Consider the following 18,182-nt stretch of genomic DNA (forward strand, 5'->3'; position numbering starts at 1 on the left):
CTTTAGGTAAGAGGGAGTTTTAGGGTTAAATAACACACAGTACAGAAGCGACAGAACATGCAGATCCCGGCGACGACGAATAGGGAGCCACTTAAGCTTTAGTCTAAATTCAGATACATGATCATATTTGCGTAAGCCAAATATGAACCGAATAGCGAGATTTTGAAGACGCTCAAGTTTGTTCAGTTGGTCCTCGGTCAGGTTAAGATAGCTTGTGTCCGCATAATCAAGAATAGAGAGAATAAGAGAATGTGCCAACATAACTTTGGTCGGAATTGGAAGAACAGAACGCAGGCGACGCAATGACCTAATAGTCGCAAACATCCTCCTACTCAATACGTTGACATGCACAGACCATGATAGTTGTTTATCAAGATGTAAGCCTAGATCTTTAACAGTATCACAGTAGGGAATAGTGACACCGTTGTATACAACAGGAGGGAGATTCTGCCAATCAACTCTAACACCCAATCCCGGGCTGCCAATAATGATAGCCTGAGATTTTACAGGGTTAACCTTAAGTCCATACTGCCTGCTCCACTCAGAAATGTTAGATAAATCACTATTAACTGCAGAAACAGTAGGACCAAGATTTCCAAGGGTAGAGTGACGATATATTTGAATATCATCTGCATACATGTGATAGAGAGAAGAAATACGATGAGTAATTGAGTTAATGAAAATAGCAAAGAGTAGAGGAGACAACACGCCACCCTGAGGTACCCCAGCCGCAACATCACACCAGGACGATGAGGACTCTTCAATCCGAATGCGCTGTTGACGACCATTGAGGTAACTCCGAAACCATTCTAACACCGATGGAGATATGTTAATCGAGCGCAGGAGACTCAACAGGATGTCATAATCTACTGTATTAAAAGCATTACTAAAGTCAAGTAAAGTCAGTACTGTGAGTTCCTTGTTATCCATCGCCCTTCGAATATCATCGGTAACTTTTACTAGTGCTGTAACCGTACTATGACCAGGGCGAAAGCCAGACTGCAGAGGACTAAGAATACAGTTTTTATTAAGGAAAAGACTAAGTTGCTGGTATACTAGTTTCTCAAGGACTTTTGAAATAAACGGCAAAATTGAAATCGGACGAAAATCGGAGAAAGATGCAGGGTTGGCCTTTTTAGGAAGAGGGATAATTTGAGCCTTTTTCCAGGCTTCGGGAAATTTGCTAGTCATGATAGAATGATTTAGAATATGAGTTAAGACAGGGGAAACAACATCAAGAATAGGAATGATCATATTACGGCTAATGCAGTCAGTACCAACAGCATTCGAGGTGATGGACAGTATGCTCTTCTTAACATCACATTCAGTGAAAGTCTTGAAGGTAAAGGGCAAAAAGTCTGGAGTTGCGTACGAAGAGAGAATACTAAGGGTACGATCTTTATCGATGCTATCCATTGTATCGGAAGTAGAGAAATGTTTATTGAGGAGCTCGATATCAATGTTGACGGAAGTCTTATGGGATGATTTACCAACTCCAAGTGACTCAAGAAATTTCCACGTTTTGGCTGTATCACCATTTTCAACTGACTTATGGATGTGGCGTCGTTGAGCATCTCTACACAATGTATTACAGCGATTCCGTGCTTTATGGTATTTTGAACGGTTTGTTTCGGAATTTAATACTTTATATTTGAATTTTGCAGAGTTCTTTTTAAGCATAGAAATTTTAATCTCTTCTGACAACCACGGGGCTGGTAAGTGCTTCATTTTAACAGGCCTTACCGGAGCATGTGTATCATAGAGTTTGGTGAGCAGTGTGTTAAATATATCAACCTTGCGATCAATAGAGTTAACATCCGCTATAGCAGCCCAATCCAAATGTCTGGCATCATCACAAAGACGATCCTTGTCAATTCCTCCAAAGTTACGCTGCAGAAATATTCTCGATTTTGCTTTAGGAGGACGTATTTTATAGGAAACGTAAATCAAATCGTGATATGAGAACGCATCAGCAGGGCATTGACCATGCTTGAGGACGAATTCAGGAGAAGAAACTATAATTAAGTCAAGAAGAGAGGGTGTACAGCCGGGAGAGTAATGCGTTGCAGCAAGGGGCAGGACAGAAAGACTACAAGATTCCACCGAAGTCAGTAATTTCTTGCTACGATAGTCGTCTTTGAGTAAGCACGTATTAAAATCTCCCATAATTATAGAGTGGCTATACGAGGGGACTTCTTTCTCTAACAAGGTTTCAAGAGAATGAAAGTAATTAGAAATAGTGGGCGGGCAGTAGAATACCCCGAGAAGGATTTTCGTTTGGGATAGGAGAACTTCGACCAGTAAGTGCTCAGCCGTATCGGGAGGAGGTGGTTGAGCAGACGAACTAACAACAGAAAAAGGAATATAAGATCGCAAATAGATCGCTACTCCACCACCTCCCCTACCAACACGATCATTGCGGATTAACCGAAAACCTGGTAGAGAATAGGAAGTTGAAGGTAAACAAGTTTTAAGCCAAGTTTCAGAAACTAAGATGGCATGTAAATTACGAGAATCAAAAGACGCAAGCATATCAGGAAAATGAGCCGGGATGCTTTGTGCATTAATATGTATGACATTAAAGGTTTTCAGGCAATCTGAGAAATAAGAATCAATAGTAAGGTTAAGTGGAAGGAGAGATGTACTGTGGAAACTATCAAAACTAGATGACACAGACAGAAAAAGATCACTATCTATACTGTTTGACGACATAAGTAATAAAATATAAATAATATAAATAAACTAAATATACTTAAAAAAAAAAAAAATAAAAAAAACAAAAGTTTTGTATAAATATACTAGTGTTGCCCAATCCGCCAGCTGCTCAGGAAAGAATAAAAACAGAGTATAGAATATTTACACATAAACAAATAAAACACATGAAATAAAAAAAAAAACAGTAACGAATTAAAAAACAAAAAACGACCAGTGTGCTGCAGGCTTAACATGATAAGTAAATTTCCGAACGAGCTGTCAAATGTCAGACTAACAGAACATTGAGAAAAACTTCTGTCAGTGTCAATTGTCATTAGACGCCAGATTAAAATCGAAGCATATCAGAAAATAACAATACATTCAATTAAGATCATAAAACAAATACAGAATACAACTTACAACAAACAGCACACTGACAAGAAAAGTAAAACAATTGTTCACGGCAGCTTATTTCCTGACCACTCTCTTAATTCTTGGATTAGCCACTTTGGGGTCCTTCGGTGCTTCAGATGCAGCAACAGGTGCAGCCGGAGTAGCAGCGACAGCAGTGGCAGGCGCAGATTCACCCCGAACAGAAGTGGGAATGGCGTTCAGCTCAGACATGGTTGCGATGCGGTGCCGCTTACCTTCGGGGTCAAGCACCATGATACTGCCATCCCTTGTCCAACACTTTGTCACACCAAAGCGCTGCCGCGCCGCCAGGAAAATCTTGTGGCGACTTTTAATGAGAAACTCCGAAATAGTTACTCCAGTGCCTTTTAAGTTTGTCTTAGCAGACCAAACTGCATCTCTGAGAGACCAATCTCTGAACTTCAGAAGCACAGCCCGAGGCTTGTCACCACCAGCACGGCCCAAACGATGACAACGGCTCAAAGACTGGGTAGACAGTTGTGATAAATTAAGGTGTCTAGATAAAAGACTACACACAGAGGTGCCGGAATCTTCCTTGTCAGCCTCCGCAACACCATGGACAAGAAGAATCTTTTTCCTAGAGCGCATTTCTAACTCATCCTGCTGCCTTGCCAGGAGCTCCACTTGCAACTGGAGATTTTCTAACGCAGTAAGAACAAATGAGCGAAAAGCCCCAAACTGAGAATTAATGTTTGAAGTAGGGCTTGTGGCAGGGATGGCACCTTTCAATTCCCTCTGGAACTCCGCCATTCTAACATTGAAGTGATCATTAATTTCATACAAGCTACGCTTCAGTGACTCCATAGTGATAATTCAGTGTTTCAGTGTAAAAGTAAGGTTATGTTACCACACGGTGAAAACTGAGAAATATTTCTTGTGCAAATATTTGTGTGCAGGCTGGCAGGATTAGGCTCCTCACAGGTACATCCTTTGTACAAAATTAAGCACTTTTATTAATTAAAATCAATAAAAAATATGAGAGCAGAAAACTTATGACTTGTTTCTTTTGTGCCTACCCACCAAAAAAAAAAATATGTGCAGAGTTGGAACGACATTCTGTGAAGAACGAAACCAAAGACCTTTTTCAGAAAGTGAAAGACCTAACAAGAACTCGCACGGTCAAAATATCCGCGGTTAGGGATGAGGGGGGTTTTTTGGTAACGGAGACCAAACAAGTTTTGGAGCGTTGGAAGCAATACTGTTCAGCTTTGTATGAACATGACTTCGCAGATGAACGAACACAAGACTGGAATTCGGAAGATCTGGAACCGGACATATTACGATCGGAGGTAGAACTGGCAATGTCATCGCTGAAGATAGGCAAATCCCCAGGAAACGACGCCATTCCAGCGGAGCTTATTAAAAGCATAGGTTCAGCAGGCATTAATATCATCACTGCCATCTGTAACTCAGTTTGGAGGACAGGTCATTGGCCTCGGGATTGGACCGAGTCCGTGTTTGTGCCGCTGCACAAGAAAGGTTCAACTACTGAGTGTAGTAACTATAGGACGATAGCTTTAATTTCACATGCAAGCAAGATCCTTCTACATGTGATCAACAAGCGCCTCAAAACCTTTTTAGATCGACAGATTCCGGAGGAACAGGCAGGATTTGTAAAAGGGAAAGACACTAGAGAACAAATCCTTAATATACGTCAGATCATAGAAAAAAGTCGGGAGTTTAATAACCCCGTTGTATTCTGTTTCATAGATTATGCGAAGGCTTTTGATTGCGTCATATGGAGTAAATTGTGGTCAGTGCTGGAAAAGATGGGAGTACCAAAACACCTTATCATTCTTATTCGAAATCTCTACTGCAACAACCGTTCTTTTGTGAGAATTGATACTGAATGTTCGGATGTATTCTCTACAAAAAAAGGCGTACGACAGGGCTGCATTCTTTCTCCAATGCTATTTAATGTGTACGGTGAATATATCATCCGTAAAGCACTGGAAACGTGGAAAGGGGGTTTCCCACTGGGTGGGAAGCGAATATGTAACCTTAGGTACGCTGATGATACAGTTCTCGTTACCACCTCAATGAAGGATATGAAAGAGCTCTTGCAAAGACTTGAAGTGGAGAGTTTGGAGCTTGGTCTGTGCATCAATAAGAGCAAGACCAAGTTAATGATAGTTGACCGCTCCGGAAATCTACTCGACACCGCCAATATACCATCCGTAGACATCGTGGAGGATTACATCTATCTAGGCTCCCAAATATGCAACGATGGTAGTTGTGTGCCGGAGATAAAGAGACGCATAGCAATGGCGAAAAGTGCTATGATACGGCTTGGCAGTATATGGAAAAGTCGAGGCATAACATTCAACACTAAGAGCCGCTTGGTCCGTGCCTTGATTTTCCCTATATTCATGTACGGAGTTGAAACGTGGACCATCAAAGCAAGAGAAAGGCAAAGGATAGACGCGTTCGAGATGTGGTGTTGGAGGCGCATGTTGAGAATACCCTGGACAGCCAAGCGCACAAATGTGTCTATCCTGGCGCAGCTAGGAGTTCGTGTTCGACTTTCGTCTATATGTTACCAACGTTTGCTTTCCTATTTCGGGCACATAATGCGGCGGGGGAATGATAGCCTGGAAAAAATTATAGTTACGGGCAACACCGAAGGCAAAAGACCTAGAGGCCGGTCCCCAACCAGATGGGCAGACCAGCTGAAAAAATCAAATTCAGACCGGTTCTATCAAATCGCAAAAATGGCCTCCAACAGAAGTCGATGGAGACAGTTTACCAACGCGAAGTTGAGATCTCACCAGGACCACGATCTTCAGTGATGAAGGAACGACCATAGAGAGAAAAAAACAAAATCAAACGCAGACGAAGTCGCGGGAAACAGCTAGTATATATATATTATTAGTAGCTAGTATAATAGCTAGTATAATATATATTATTTAACCAAGCATAAAAACATTTTTAATTTTAAAGTAAAATATTATTTTACATATTATTCAGTTTCCTTGGTAAATAAAATAGGATTCATTCTTTTCCGCACAATTATGTCTCTGTCATTATCGTGACGAACTTTTGTTTCAACGAGTTTCAAATCACAAAGATTCTAAAGAAGTGTATTCCAAAACTAAATCAGATAAGCGTAACGTAACGTAACAGTATGGTTTTACGAGTAATAAAAGGTAACAACTGTAAGTCATCTAATTACATGTTTCGAGTCGGTGCGATGCTATCTGGCCACGAGACACGAGCCAGTACGACATCCAAACATGATGGATTCGAGCAGCTACGTTAGCGTTTGGATTGTGTTAGTAGGTAGGGCTGTCACTGAACCCCTAACTGATACCCCTAATATAACTTTTGGTGATAGCCTAGTGGGGCTAGTAATTAGGACTTCGAGTGCACGTACGAGTATGAGTACGAGAGAGAACCTCTAACTTTTGAAACACTACTTGCGTTGTGTATTTGAAAAAAATAAAATTATTATCTACTATTATTGTATAATTTTCATATCACCTTTTTCATTTTCTTATCCTAAGTAGAGATCGCTGAATAACGATAAGGCCGCCTTTTGTATGCTACTTTTTGAAGTGTATGTCTTATTTTTTTTAATTAATTTTTTTCAGGTATGCCTAATATATAAGCACTTTACAAACGACAAGTATGTCTGTTTGTAGTGACTCTACCACCGGTTCGGAAGGACGAAAATTTTTGTAGTAAAAATATAGAGTGTAGATAAAAAAAACATACTTATTATCTTTTATTTATTTTTATTTTACGTTTAATAGGACCCTCGTCGATCTTTTGAGTAGTGTTTGACTACAGATTACGAGGTGCTGGGTCCGATTCTCGGGTCAACAATTGTTAAGTATATAGAGTTTTTTTTGGCAGGAAATTTTCAATACCAACCTGGAATTTGGAAACTGGCGTCGTCCAATGCTCCAACTCCCTATCTCTTATAAGAAAAGGGAACCTAAAATAATGGGGTAGTTTGCTGACGTTTATAAAATTAAAACGTAATTAAAATACTCCTAAAATTATTTTTGTTTTTTTTAGATCTCACATTTAATCAGAAATTACTTGTCTGCGCGTCGTAGTCGATGGCAATCGTTAGTCCAAAAAATGGTAAGTGCCAACCCTGAATCTAAACCTTTAGTCCAGTTGCGTGGGCAAGAATGCGAGGAATGCGCATTTGACAAATATGAATCTATGACACTACGACATCTGTCCACAGGCGGTCAACAGACAATTAATTATATGCTTGAATTCTTCTTACTAGCATTGACACATGATGCTTAGCATCCTTAGTAGGTATCTATGGTTTTTATCCGATTAAAAAAGTAGGGGTTTATAAGCTCAACGGTTTTTTATGAGTAATAATATTGTTAGTAACTGGGTGCCTGCTGTTAATTCGGCCTCCTTTTAATTATTCGATCGCGTGTTATTTTTTTTGAATGGAAAGAGCGCAAACTGGTTTGTCACTAAATGGCGCTCTATAAATTCAACATCTCACACTAAGAATATCAGCGAACGAAAACATAGACATACAGCCCTTTGTATAACAACCTGAGGCGTAGCTGTTAAGACTCAACAGTCTATGATTACACCGGTAACCACGACTGGGCTACAGCAAAGCTGATTACCGTGTAATCGACGTTTTTAGAACTGTAAATTAAATTAATTTATACATTTCAAATAGGTTTACCCAAGAAGCACTTTCGAAACATTAAATCTGTCTGTAGCTCAGATAAAGGACTTATATCTTTGGTTTTTCGTTTGTAGTGAATCTACCACTGCACCGTTTATTAAACCTTTGCCATATTTTTAAACTTAGAACTCGGTGGATTTTTTTCATTTAAAATGTCATTTTTTCAAATTGACCATGATCTTGCCGTGTTTAACTTAATAAATCACATTTATATTTATACAATATTTTTGGTTCTCTCGATTGTGCTAAATATTTTTAATGGCATTGACGCTATAAAAAACTATAAAGCTCAAATCGATTTCTCTTTTATTCAATTAAAAATAACATTAATTAAGCAATAACTCATTATTTATACAATACGACACAATAGCACGGTAAATTATTTTTTATAACGTCCAATGTTTCCGTTTCACTTTTTCAAGCGAGCCCATTACATTGATTTACCTTACCGCTTTATCAGACGTAAGACAGGAGCTTATTATTGCTTTCAAATTGTATATCATCGGGCCCGATGACTCGAGGAGATATGACGCAAACTTATGTCATCTGTCAAAATACATGTTAACAGTGGTACGCTGATGACGACGACTGATAGCGAGAATGTAGAGCCGCCATGGGTTTTATTCAGTGAACATGTTTTATTTTTTATTTTGTAAGATAAAAGGCAAAGGTTAAAAATTATACAATCTCATTACAGCCCCGCTACCAGAAACAGGCTTCCTCTTCTATAAGGGAAAAGGGTTAACAGCGTAATGGATATAATCAGTTTTCTACGCCATTTAGACTTAGCATATAATATATGCATAAAAATATTATTGTGTAGACGGACACACAAACATATGATATTTCTATGAATTTAATATAATTTTAATGCTTGTCCTTAGGTGTAGAATACAATATCATCGAACATTTTAAAGTTTTGTTTTTGCTGAATGAAAAATATTATTATTTAAATGAATGGTCACCCTACGACCATATAATATGGGATTTTGACAAGCACTAGCTGTCATTTCATAATATTGTTTGTACAAGGTATAGTTTGTATCCTCTTTGGTATAATGATATGGCTCATTTGAATGCGTTGGTGGTCTGGTTTAGAAAAAACAACGTCTCAGTCAGTAAAGAAATTGGTTTGACATAGTTTAAAGCAACTTGTTTGTTATAGAATATCTATTCCTCGGGGTTTCACATGAGGATCGCAATATAAGGTCGAAACATAATGTTATGAGATAATATTAAAGTTAAGAACGGCGTACTCTTAATTCTTATACGTAAGCACTCAACTTTAGTGACGCCTAGTGCAAACCCTTAATTCGGACTTCGAGGGTTTTTAGGACTCTTGTTGAGAAATATTATGGTTCAGCGGTTACAACTATCGATGGAATGATAAAAAATGCATTAAGGCGGTTTTACCATTTTTAGCTATCTCCTCCAGAACTTAAAAATAAATTTAATTTAATAATTGGATTGCTAGCTACTTACTCAATTAGATTTCAATGGCTTCATGAATTTTGAAAAGAAAGGAAATTGCACTTTCTCAAACTTAGAAAAAAATAATAGTGGTTTATGGTCAACTTTTTAGGTCCTTTTTGGTTAAATAATGAGCTAAAGTAAAAATTTCAGCAAATTTTCACGCCTTAAAAAAGGAATGAACAGTTCGCAACCTATCAGTTTATTAAACGTCTGTAATTGAAAGAGATTTTATGAGAACATTGTTTACAATCATTTACAATGCTCCGAGTTCGTGCCAAAGGCCAGCGTCACTACATTAGCGCGGGTTTTCGAAAATCGAACGCGGGAATAAGAGAAAATAAAGAAAAAAAAACCGGGAACGAAATAATTATGCACGTTCCGTTTCGTAATGGCGTCGCGCTACCGTTTCGATTTACAGCTGCGTGCACACTCTACGTATTGTCAGTAACGAAAAATGTAAGAAAAGGTTTTAATATTTAGTACCTATTTTTCTAGTAACAACAGATCACGAGACTCTGCGTTCCATTTCGAGGTCAAGTAACTTTTGAGACTTTGAGAAGACATAATATCTATTTTCACCAGTACCTCTGAGAGCACGATAAGGCGTCTACGGTTAAGCCATTACAAACCCTTTACCGGTTGACTTTATGGCACGGGCCGCCTCTCGTGTGAAGTGTTTAAATCGTAATCAATCACAAACTGTGGATCGGTAGACATCAGACGCCTTTGAGATAATTATGAAGGAAATGGGAATCTCATCAACATATGGAGAAACATACATATCTGAGCGAGGTATAGAGAGGGGAACATGCATGTTCCCCACTATGTTTTCTATACCCACTTGGTTCCGGTTATTTTCACAAATATTATTTGTGATAACAATCAATTAAATTCAAAAAAACATTTATTTCAAGTAGCCTTACTTTATAAGGACTTTTGAAACATCAAATCTGGCTGCTTATAATGGCTCTACCGCCAGTTTGAAAGGCAGACTCTACCAAGATGAGGTTAAATTAATGAATTGAAGTTTGGCTCTTTTTGTTAATTTCGGCTGTGGTTAATAAGTTCGGTGTGTACAACGCCTTACAGTTAGCTTGTTCTCAGAATTTAATTATGCCCACCGTCCAGATTAGCCGGCGCGCGTTCGTTTTGTTAATAACTCTAATAATGGATGACGCTCGCACTTTTATTATGCCTTTAACTACTTGTGTTTAATTAAAACTAAAAAAAAGATTTTTTTTTTAAATTTTAACGTGGACTCAGAGTTTTGTAATAATTGGTTTAATCCAGCCCTCTTGATTATTACCAGGCTGATAAATTTTTGGAAATTAAAATTAGAATAAAAACTTAAAACACTACTTACTTATATTACTAGTTTCAAAGCCACTTTCAAGAGTAACACTTCACAGAGCATGCCAGTTGGTTCCTACAACGTGCTGCAATGTGTCCATCAATCTGCATGTGACTGCAATTACACCAGCCGCAACGACCTTCAGATCGGAACAGCATTGCAACAATGCTGTTTTGCGGCGGAAATAAGCTTGGCTGTAGTTCTACCCCGGACGAGCTCTGTCACAAAAAATTTACTACTACTAAAGTGACAGACAGTCAAATGTGAGTTCTGTGATCGAGCTGGATTCTTTAGGAGCAAGGTTATGGAATTGGTAGAGTTTTTCCTTAAAAGTCTCTTGGAATATTAGTGTATTTTAAGTCCTATAGCATTTTTAATGTAGGTACGAGTGTCATTATCATTTTGGGGGATGACGTCGCTCGCGTCCGTAGGAGTTACCACCCTGTCCTTCAACAGGGCCCGCCCTACACGTGTCCCCTGGGTGGTGCAAAACGAGCTGACAACGCCGAACAACAGGCGGCGGTTAATTATCCTGACCACGGTTACCACAAACCCTGAGGCATTAAATACCCTCAAAAACGGTGGCAGTAGTACCCTGGGAAAGTACTGCTAGTATTTTTTCCCAAACACCCAATCCAAGGTGTCTCACGACCCGTGCCGATGGATGAATGGCTGATGGGTTAATCAGTCTTGAACGGAGTCTCCTCGAAACCGGGGCAAATCGAGGCAGTATCTTGCCCTTCGGGTCTCATGCGGGGCTCTGGGGCCTTGCGACATTTTATTTCCCTTGCTACTCGTGGGACTTGCATGGATACAAACATAGCAAATTTTCTACCATCCACCTCTGGTGGACTAGACCAGGAGCAGAGGAGTAAGACTGACTCAGCACCAACTGGTATTTTCCAGGAGCTGGGGACGCCTAGTGACTCTGCACCAACTGGAGCACCCTCGGCGCTGGACCGGGATGCTATGATGGAGGACGGAGGTCATACCACCTCTGCTCAGCCCTCGAGCAAACCTGCCCAGCCCGACAACATCTACTCCAATCCAGCGTTCAGACGCTTGAGTGGGGCGGGAAAAAAGAGAATGTGGAGGCTCCTGAAGGGGGGTCTCGAACTCAACGAGGCCATTCTTCAGGCAGGCAAACCTTGCTCGACTCAACCGGATGGTCAGCGATCTAACCTCAAGAGGGGCAGACCAGAGGACAACTCCCCCAAGGAGAAGCCGAGCAAGGCTCCAAAATTGTCCACTACACCTGTGAGGCGGGGTACTAACCCGACTCTCAGCTATAGGGACATAGCGGGCGCGACTAGAGTTGGCATCCAATGACAGACGCGCAAATGAGTTCGGTTCGTGCGACCCTGGTCACCTTCCTGAACACAAAAGGGAGGTGCATGGACAACAGAGGCGCTGAACCGTCCTTTCTGGGCTTTACTCACAAGGCAGGATGGATTCTCGTAACCTGTGAGAATCAACGCAGCAAAGACTGGCTTGTGAGCGAAGTCCCAAATTGCAAGCCATGGCCTGAGGCGAACCTATCCATAATGGAGGATAGCGAGCTTCCAAAGCCATGGATTGCAACCACCCTCATTCCGGCGACTGATGCGTCCTCTGTCTCTGAGGCTCTGGACACCATCAGATACCAGAATGAGGGGCTTTACCCTGAACACTGGAGGGTCCTCAACGAGAGGGTCGACGGAGCAGGCATCATTGCTGCCATCTCCCTCGACGAGATCTCCGTTGAGACCCTCCGCGCACGTGACTTTCGGGTCAATATTGGCTTCCGGAAGATAGTGTTCAGGGTGAGAGGAGCCAATACTGGTTCTGCCTCGGGGGCAGCTGCAGAGGTGCACACTAACCCGGCGACTGCAGCACCTGGCTCGACTGGCCTGGGAGTGGGGTCGGCTGGGCCAAGCACCAGTCCGGCACCACCCGCTCCTGGCCCAAGCGGGCTGGGGGGCAGGAGCGCGGGGAACCAGGGGAGAGCACTACCCGGTGCGAGCGGACGGGGGGGGGGAGCTGCCGGCCGTAAAACTGGTAGCTCCTACAACCCTGTATCGAGCGGACTGGCGGGCTCTCATACTGGGCAAAACACCTCTGCGGCTGGCCGTAGAGGAAAGGCGGGCAAGGGGCCTAAGGGGGCTCATTCCGGCAGAGGGCACGCGCCCTCTCCAACGGGAGGAGGCTCTGGTGGACCCGCACCCGTCGTTAAAAGGGCCAAATAAATGGCGACTCCCGGGGCACCGGCGAGGGTCCTCCAAGCTAACCTTCACCACGCGGCCGCCGCTGCCGCGGTTGTGGAGAGGGTTCTTGTAGAAGGTAAATACAACCTCGCCCTCATCCAAGAACCCTGGGTTTCGCACTCAAACGTCCTAGGCCTGAACGCTGGGGGTAAGTTACTATCAAATACCAACGGTTGCAGGCCTAGAGCTTGTATTGTTTTCAACAGAAACATTAACTTTCTGCCGATTCCAGAATTATGCACTGACGACCTGGTGGCGGCATATATTGACCTCAACAGCTGGGGGGGCAGAAGAGTCATCCTCTGCTCAGCGTATTTACCCGGTGAGGTCACCAATCCTGCTGTCGCCCTACTCCCGGTGGTAGAGTACGCACGGGTACACAACGCGGAGCTACTGGTGGGATGTGACGCCAATGCCCACCACGACGCCTGGGGCAGCAGTGACATCAACGAAAGGGGTGAGTACCTTTACGATTTTCTTCTTGCAAACTGCCTTCAGCTCTTAAATAGGGGAAACACGCCTACTTTTATAACAAGGGCAAGACAGGAGGTCTTAGACATTACTTTCGCGACTACCAATCTAGCCAGGTATATCGAAAACTGGATGGTAAGCGATGAACCTTCCATGTCGGACCATCGACACATCAACTTTGACATAAAGTCATGCTCCAGCATGGAAACAGTTACTTACAGGAATCCGAGGTGCACCTCTTGGGACAGTTTCCAAAACAAACTAGAGAGCAACCTGGAACTGGTCCCCAAAAGTATAAAGACCCGTGTTGACCTTGACCTTGCGGTGGATGCTGTCTCCAGAGGTACAATCAGTGCCTTTGAAGACAGTTGCCCGCTTAGGGTGAAGACCACACGGCGTAAGGCACCGTGGTGGAACTCGAGGCTAAAACGACTCCGAGACAAAACACGTAAATTATTCAATAGGGCGAAGGCGACCAGAGAATGGGACATTTATAAAAAAGCCCTAACTGAATACAATAAGGAGATAAGGAAAGCCAAGCGAGCATCGTGGAGGAGTTTCTGTGAGGAAATTAGTAGCCTGCCTCAAGGAGCGAGACTCCACAGAATGCTAGCTAAAGCGAAACCCAATCAACTGGGGCTCCTGAAAAATCCTAATGGAACCTACACGTCAAGTGAGAAGGAAACCCTAGAACTACTAGCCACAACTCACTTTCCAGGAGCGAAAATCGGGTACGCTGGAAGTACTATGGCATGCTCTCTCGGCCATCCAAAAGTTGAGGATTGGAGAAGGGCATCCATCGTCTTCAGACCTGGCACTGTGAGGTGGGCCATAAGCTCTTTTAACCCGAATAAAGCATGTGGAACTGACGGCATTACTCCCCTTCTTTTACAAAAGGGAGCCCAGTTGTTAGTTCCGCATCTGGTAAAAATCTTCAGGGCAAGCTACGCCTGGGGACTTATACCGGAACAATGGACCAAAGTTAAGGTCATCTTTATACCCAAAACGGGGAAAAAGGATTACGCACTGCCGAAATCCTTTAGACCCATAAGCCTATCCTCGTTCTTACTAAAAACGATGGAGAAAGTGCTTGATAGGTATATCAGAGATGCGTTTCTCATTGAGAGACCCATCCACGCTACCCAGCACGCATATTGCAAGGGCAGGTCCACTGAAACTGCTCTGCTCAGCCTTGTTGACAAGGTTGAAAAAGCGCTGGAGGATAAGGAGATCGCACTCTCTGCTTTTCTGGACATTGAGGGAGCATTTGACAACACCCCGATACGCACACTGGTGGGCGGTCTTGCCAATAAGCAGGCTGATCATACAACCATCAGGTGGGTAGAGGCGATGCTCTCCAACCGGAATGTAAAAATCGAACTAAACAGTTTCTCGGTTGAGGTGCTCACCACTAGGGGATGTCCGCAGGGCGGGGTTCTCTCGCCCCTGCTTTGGACCCTTGCGGTGGACAATTTATTGCACAAGATGGCTAACTTGCACTTTGATGTCCAAGGATACGCAGATGACTTGGTGGTCATTGTGCGAGGAGCATGTCAGGACACCCTCTCCCATCGCATGCAAAGAGCACTCAACACTATTGAAAAATGGTGTATAGAGAACGAACTTACAGTTAATGCTGACAAAACTGTAATAATACCGTTCACTAGGAAGCTTAAGATTGACAATCTTAAGCCACCCAAGCTGAACAACATAAGTATCCCATTCTCGGAAGAGGTCAAATACCTGGGAGTTACACTTGACAGGAAAATGACCTGGAACTCCCACATAGATGGCGTACTTAAAAAAGCAAAATCTGCACTGGGGATCTGCGGTCGGCTGGCGGGGAACAGATGGGGTATGAAACCCAAGATAACCTTCTGGCTCTACACAGCCATTGTGAGACCTATTGTGTCTTACGCATCCGTGGTTTGGAGTAGTAAGACGATGCAGGTAAGAACCCAGAACAAGCTAAGCAGTCTACAACGCTCAGCCTGCTTACTCATAACAGGAGCGATGAGCACCACCCCTGGGGCTGCTCTGGATGCTTTGCTGAATCTCCCTCCTCTTCATCTACATGTTAGGAAGGAGGCGAAGGCTTGCATGTACAGGCTAGCAAGCCAGGGTGTGGTAAACTGGATCTCACGAGAACTGAGGCATCTTCATAACTCAGTTCTTGAGATACCTGTTTTGGGGATGCCAACAGACTCAACAACTCCAAAACTTAATTTCCTCAGGCAATATACTGTGGAAATTCCAAACCGTATTGACTGGCTTGAAAACCGGATCACCTGGAAACCGGGGAGCCTTAAGTGGTACACAGATGGCTCCAAGTCGGGTAGTAACGTAGGATGTGGAATATTTGAGGAGACCACCAGGTTGGGGCTCCAACGTAACCTGGGTGTCTACGCCTCCATATTCCAAGCAGAGGTCTTCGCAATAATTGAATGTGCGGAAACCTGTCTGCTAAAGAACTACAAAAACAAAACTATTTATATCCATTCGGATAGTCAGGCTGCACTTTCTGCTCTATCTTCTGAGGTTCTAAACTCAAAACTGGTAGAAAACTGCAGACAATTACTGAATACTCTGGCGCTAATAAACAGGGTCATTCTACGCTGGGTTCCTGGCCATAAGGGGATCATCGGTAACGAAATGGCCGATGAGCTTGCAAAGTCAGGCGCTTTGGAGAAGCAGATTGGCCCTGAGCCGGTCTGCGGAATACCCAAAAGCTTGGCGCAACTCACCCTTCAAACCTATTGTAATTACCACACACTTATTCGCTGGAGGCAACTCCAAGGAATGAACCATTCTCGAGCGCTAATAAAACCATTTAACAAAAGAGCCGCCTCTGAGGCATTAGCACTCAACAGAAAAAACCTATGCATACTAGTGCGAGCGCTTACGGGGCACTGTGGACTTAATAGACACATGTTCAACCTAAAGCTGCAGGATACAGATCTATGTAGACTCTGTAAGGAGGCTGCGGAGACGCCGCTGCATTTGATCTGTTCCTGCCCCGCGCTGATGCATAAACGCAGCACTCTTTTGGGGAAACACATAATGCAACCAGTGGATGCTAAATCTCTTCCAGCAAGGAAAGTGCTGCTTTTCCTGAAGGCAACCAACGCTTGCTGGGAGATCTAGACAGCGGCGTCACAATAGATCGTAGCCGGTCGACGTGACACCAGGGATCAGACGAACCTGAGCCGCAAGCAGAAGAAGAAGAAGAAGTCATTATCATCATCAACTAGCTTTACAATATAAAAAAAATTGAGCCGTAACCAAAGTGTCTATAAAGCGTTTAAATAAATAAACTGTCGATATTAGTGGAGGACGTCTAATTTTTTTTAAATTAAAAAAAACATTTTTTATTTTTAATTTTGATTATAGGCGATGGATTTTAAATATACGGATATATCCGAACTTAGAGCATGTTAATAAATCTTTTTTTACCGCTTCTAATTGCTTGATTCAACAGATGCACCGTTTTCGAACTAAAAAATAGTTATTTAAAATAACAATCTAAAAGCTCCTTTTTATAAGAACAATCGGGACCAACAATTCCCTAAAGCCAAGCTGGTATGAGAATTTCCTTGACCAAAATATAACTTAACTAACCCAATAACTTTTAACCTGGCCCGGAATCGAACTCAGCAGATACCTCTTCATAGTGAACATCCGAACCACTTGACTAAAGAGACAACTCGAATAAATGCACCTTAATCTTATATATGCATCTTATATTTATGAAGCCTTAACAATTACCTAATTGACGTCCCAACATTTGGCCATTCAGCCAAATTATATCCAGTTTAACATTAAATATACCTACCGGTCGTTATTAATATAAATAATTCAAATAACGAGTCCCCAAAAACAAATTGCCTACCCGATAAGACGGCCCAATGCAAACAAAACAGCCCCGATCCGTCCTTAATAAGAAACGGGAACCGAGATGAACACAAAAGAAGAAGATAAAGCGCCCATTGTTTTTTATCATGTCAATATCACGCGGCCAAATTTCCTATATTGGAATGCCAAGATTCGCCAATAAGAAGCGGGGAAGAATTGATTTATTGTCCAATTAGCGTCGGTCAGGTGTGCCAACTGCCAAGATAGCATCAGGCTGGCCAACCTAACTCGGCCCGCAACTCGTAACCTTCGTAACTACTATTTCTTTTAGCGCTCGTCTTTTAAAATGGCATATTGGAACTAAACAGAGAGCTAGTGGGTCACTTTTAGGAAGTTAGATGAAGGAATCTTACTACCTACTATGAAAACTTTCTCAGTCTCAATAGCTCCCTGTTTAGTTCCGATATGCCATTTTAAGAGAAGAGCTCTATTAGAAATAGCAGATACGAAAGTTACGAGTCGCGGGCCGAGTCAGTCAAGTCATGGCGTTGCTAAGTAATAGTAGAAGTTTTTGTGACAGAGCTTGCCGGCTTATACTACCGCCATCCTTTTTTCCGTGCTGTTGTCTTAAGGACGGAGTTGCTAGTGTAATCACAGACAGATGAGGCTACCTACGCATCTTGTTGATGGCCAAGGCGAAACTTTGTAGTGGGTGGGTACATCAAGGTATTGCATGTCCTTCGGAGAGTTGCTCGTAGACGATGGTTTGTGACTTATCATGAGTAGATCGCTATTCTGTGTCTTAGTTGACAGCAAATCTAGCTATCCACTGCGGAAAGTTGCAAACATAAACCATATTTTGCATCCATATTGTCTGAAATCTCAGTTTTTACCTGAGATTACCTGAACTCGGTTACGTCATCATCATCAAATCAACCCACTATGGGGACGGGTCTCCTCCCACAATGAGGAGAGGTTAAGGTCGTAGTCCACC

At 42.5% G+C, this 18,182-nt stretch overlaps 1 protein-coding gene across 1 annotated transcript; it reads left to right on the forward strand.

The window, feature by feature from the left end:
* The first annotated feature begins 11,947 nt into the window (after positions 1 to 11,947).
* LOC120634110 (cuticle collagen 13-like) lies at positions 11,948 to 12,847 on the forward strand. The gene has a single exon (XM_039904502.1). It carries the CDS (start codon positions 11,948 to 11,950, stop codon positions 12,845 to 12,847), a length of 900 nt encoding a protein of 299 aa, XP_039760436.1.
* Positions 12,848 to 18,182: the final 5,335 nt, after the last annotated feature.

This window comes from Pararge aegeria, chromosome 23 (genome assembly GCF_905163445.1).
Source record: "Pararge aegeria chromosome 23, ilParAegt1.1, whole genome shotgun sequence".
Taxonomy (NCBI): Eukaryota; Metazoa; Arthropoda; class Insecta; order Lepidoptera; family Nymphalidae; genus Pararge; species Pararge aegeria.

Coding starts and splice junctions, on each gene's coding strand:
- LOC120634110 (XM_039904502.1), top strand. CDS start 11,948: ATGACAGACGCGCAAATGAGTTCGGTTCGTGCGACCCTGGTCACCTTC.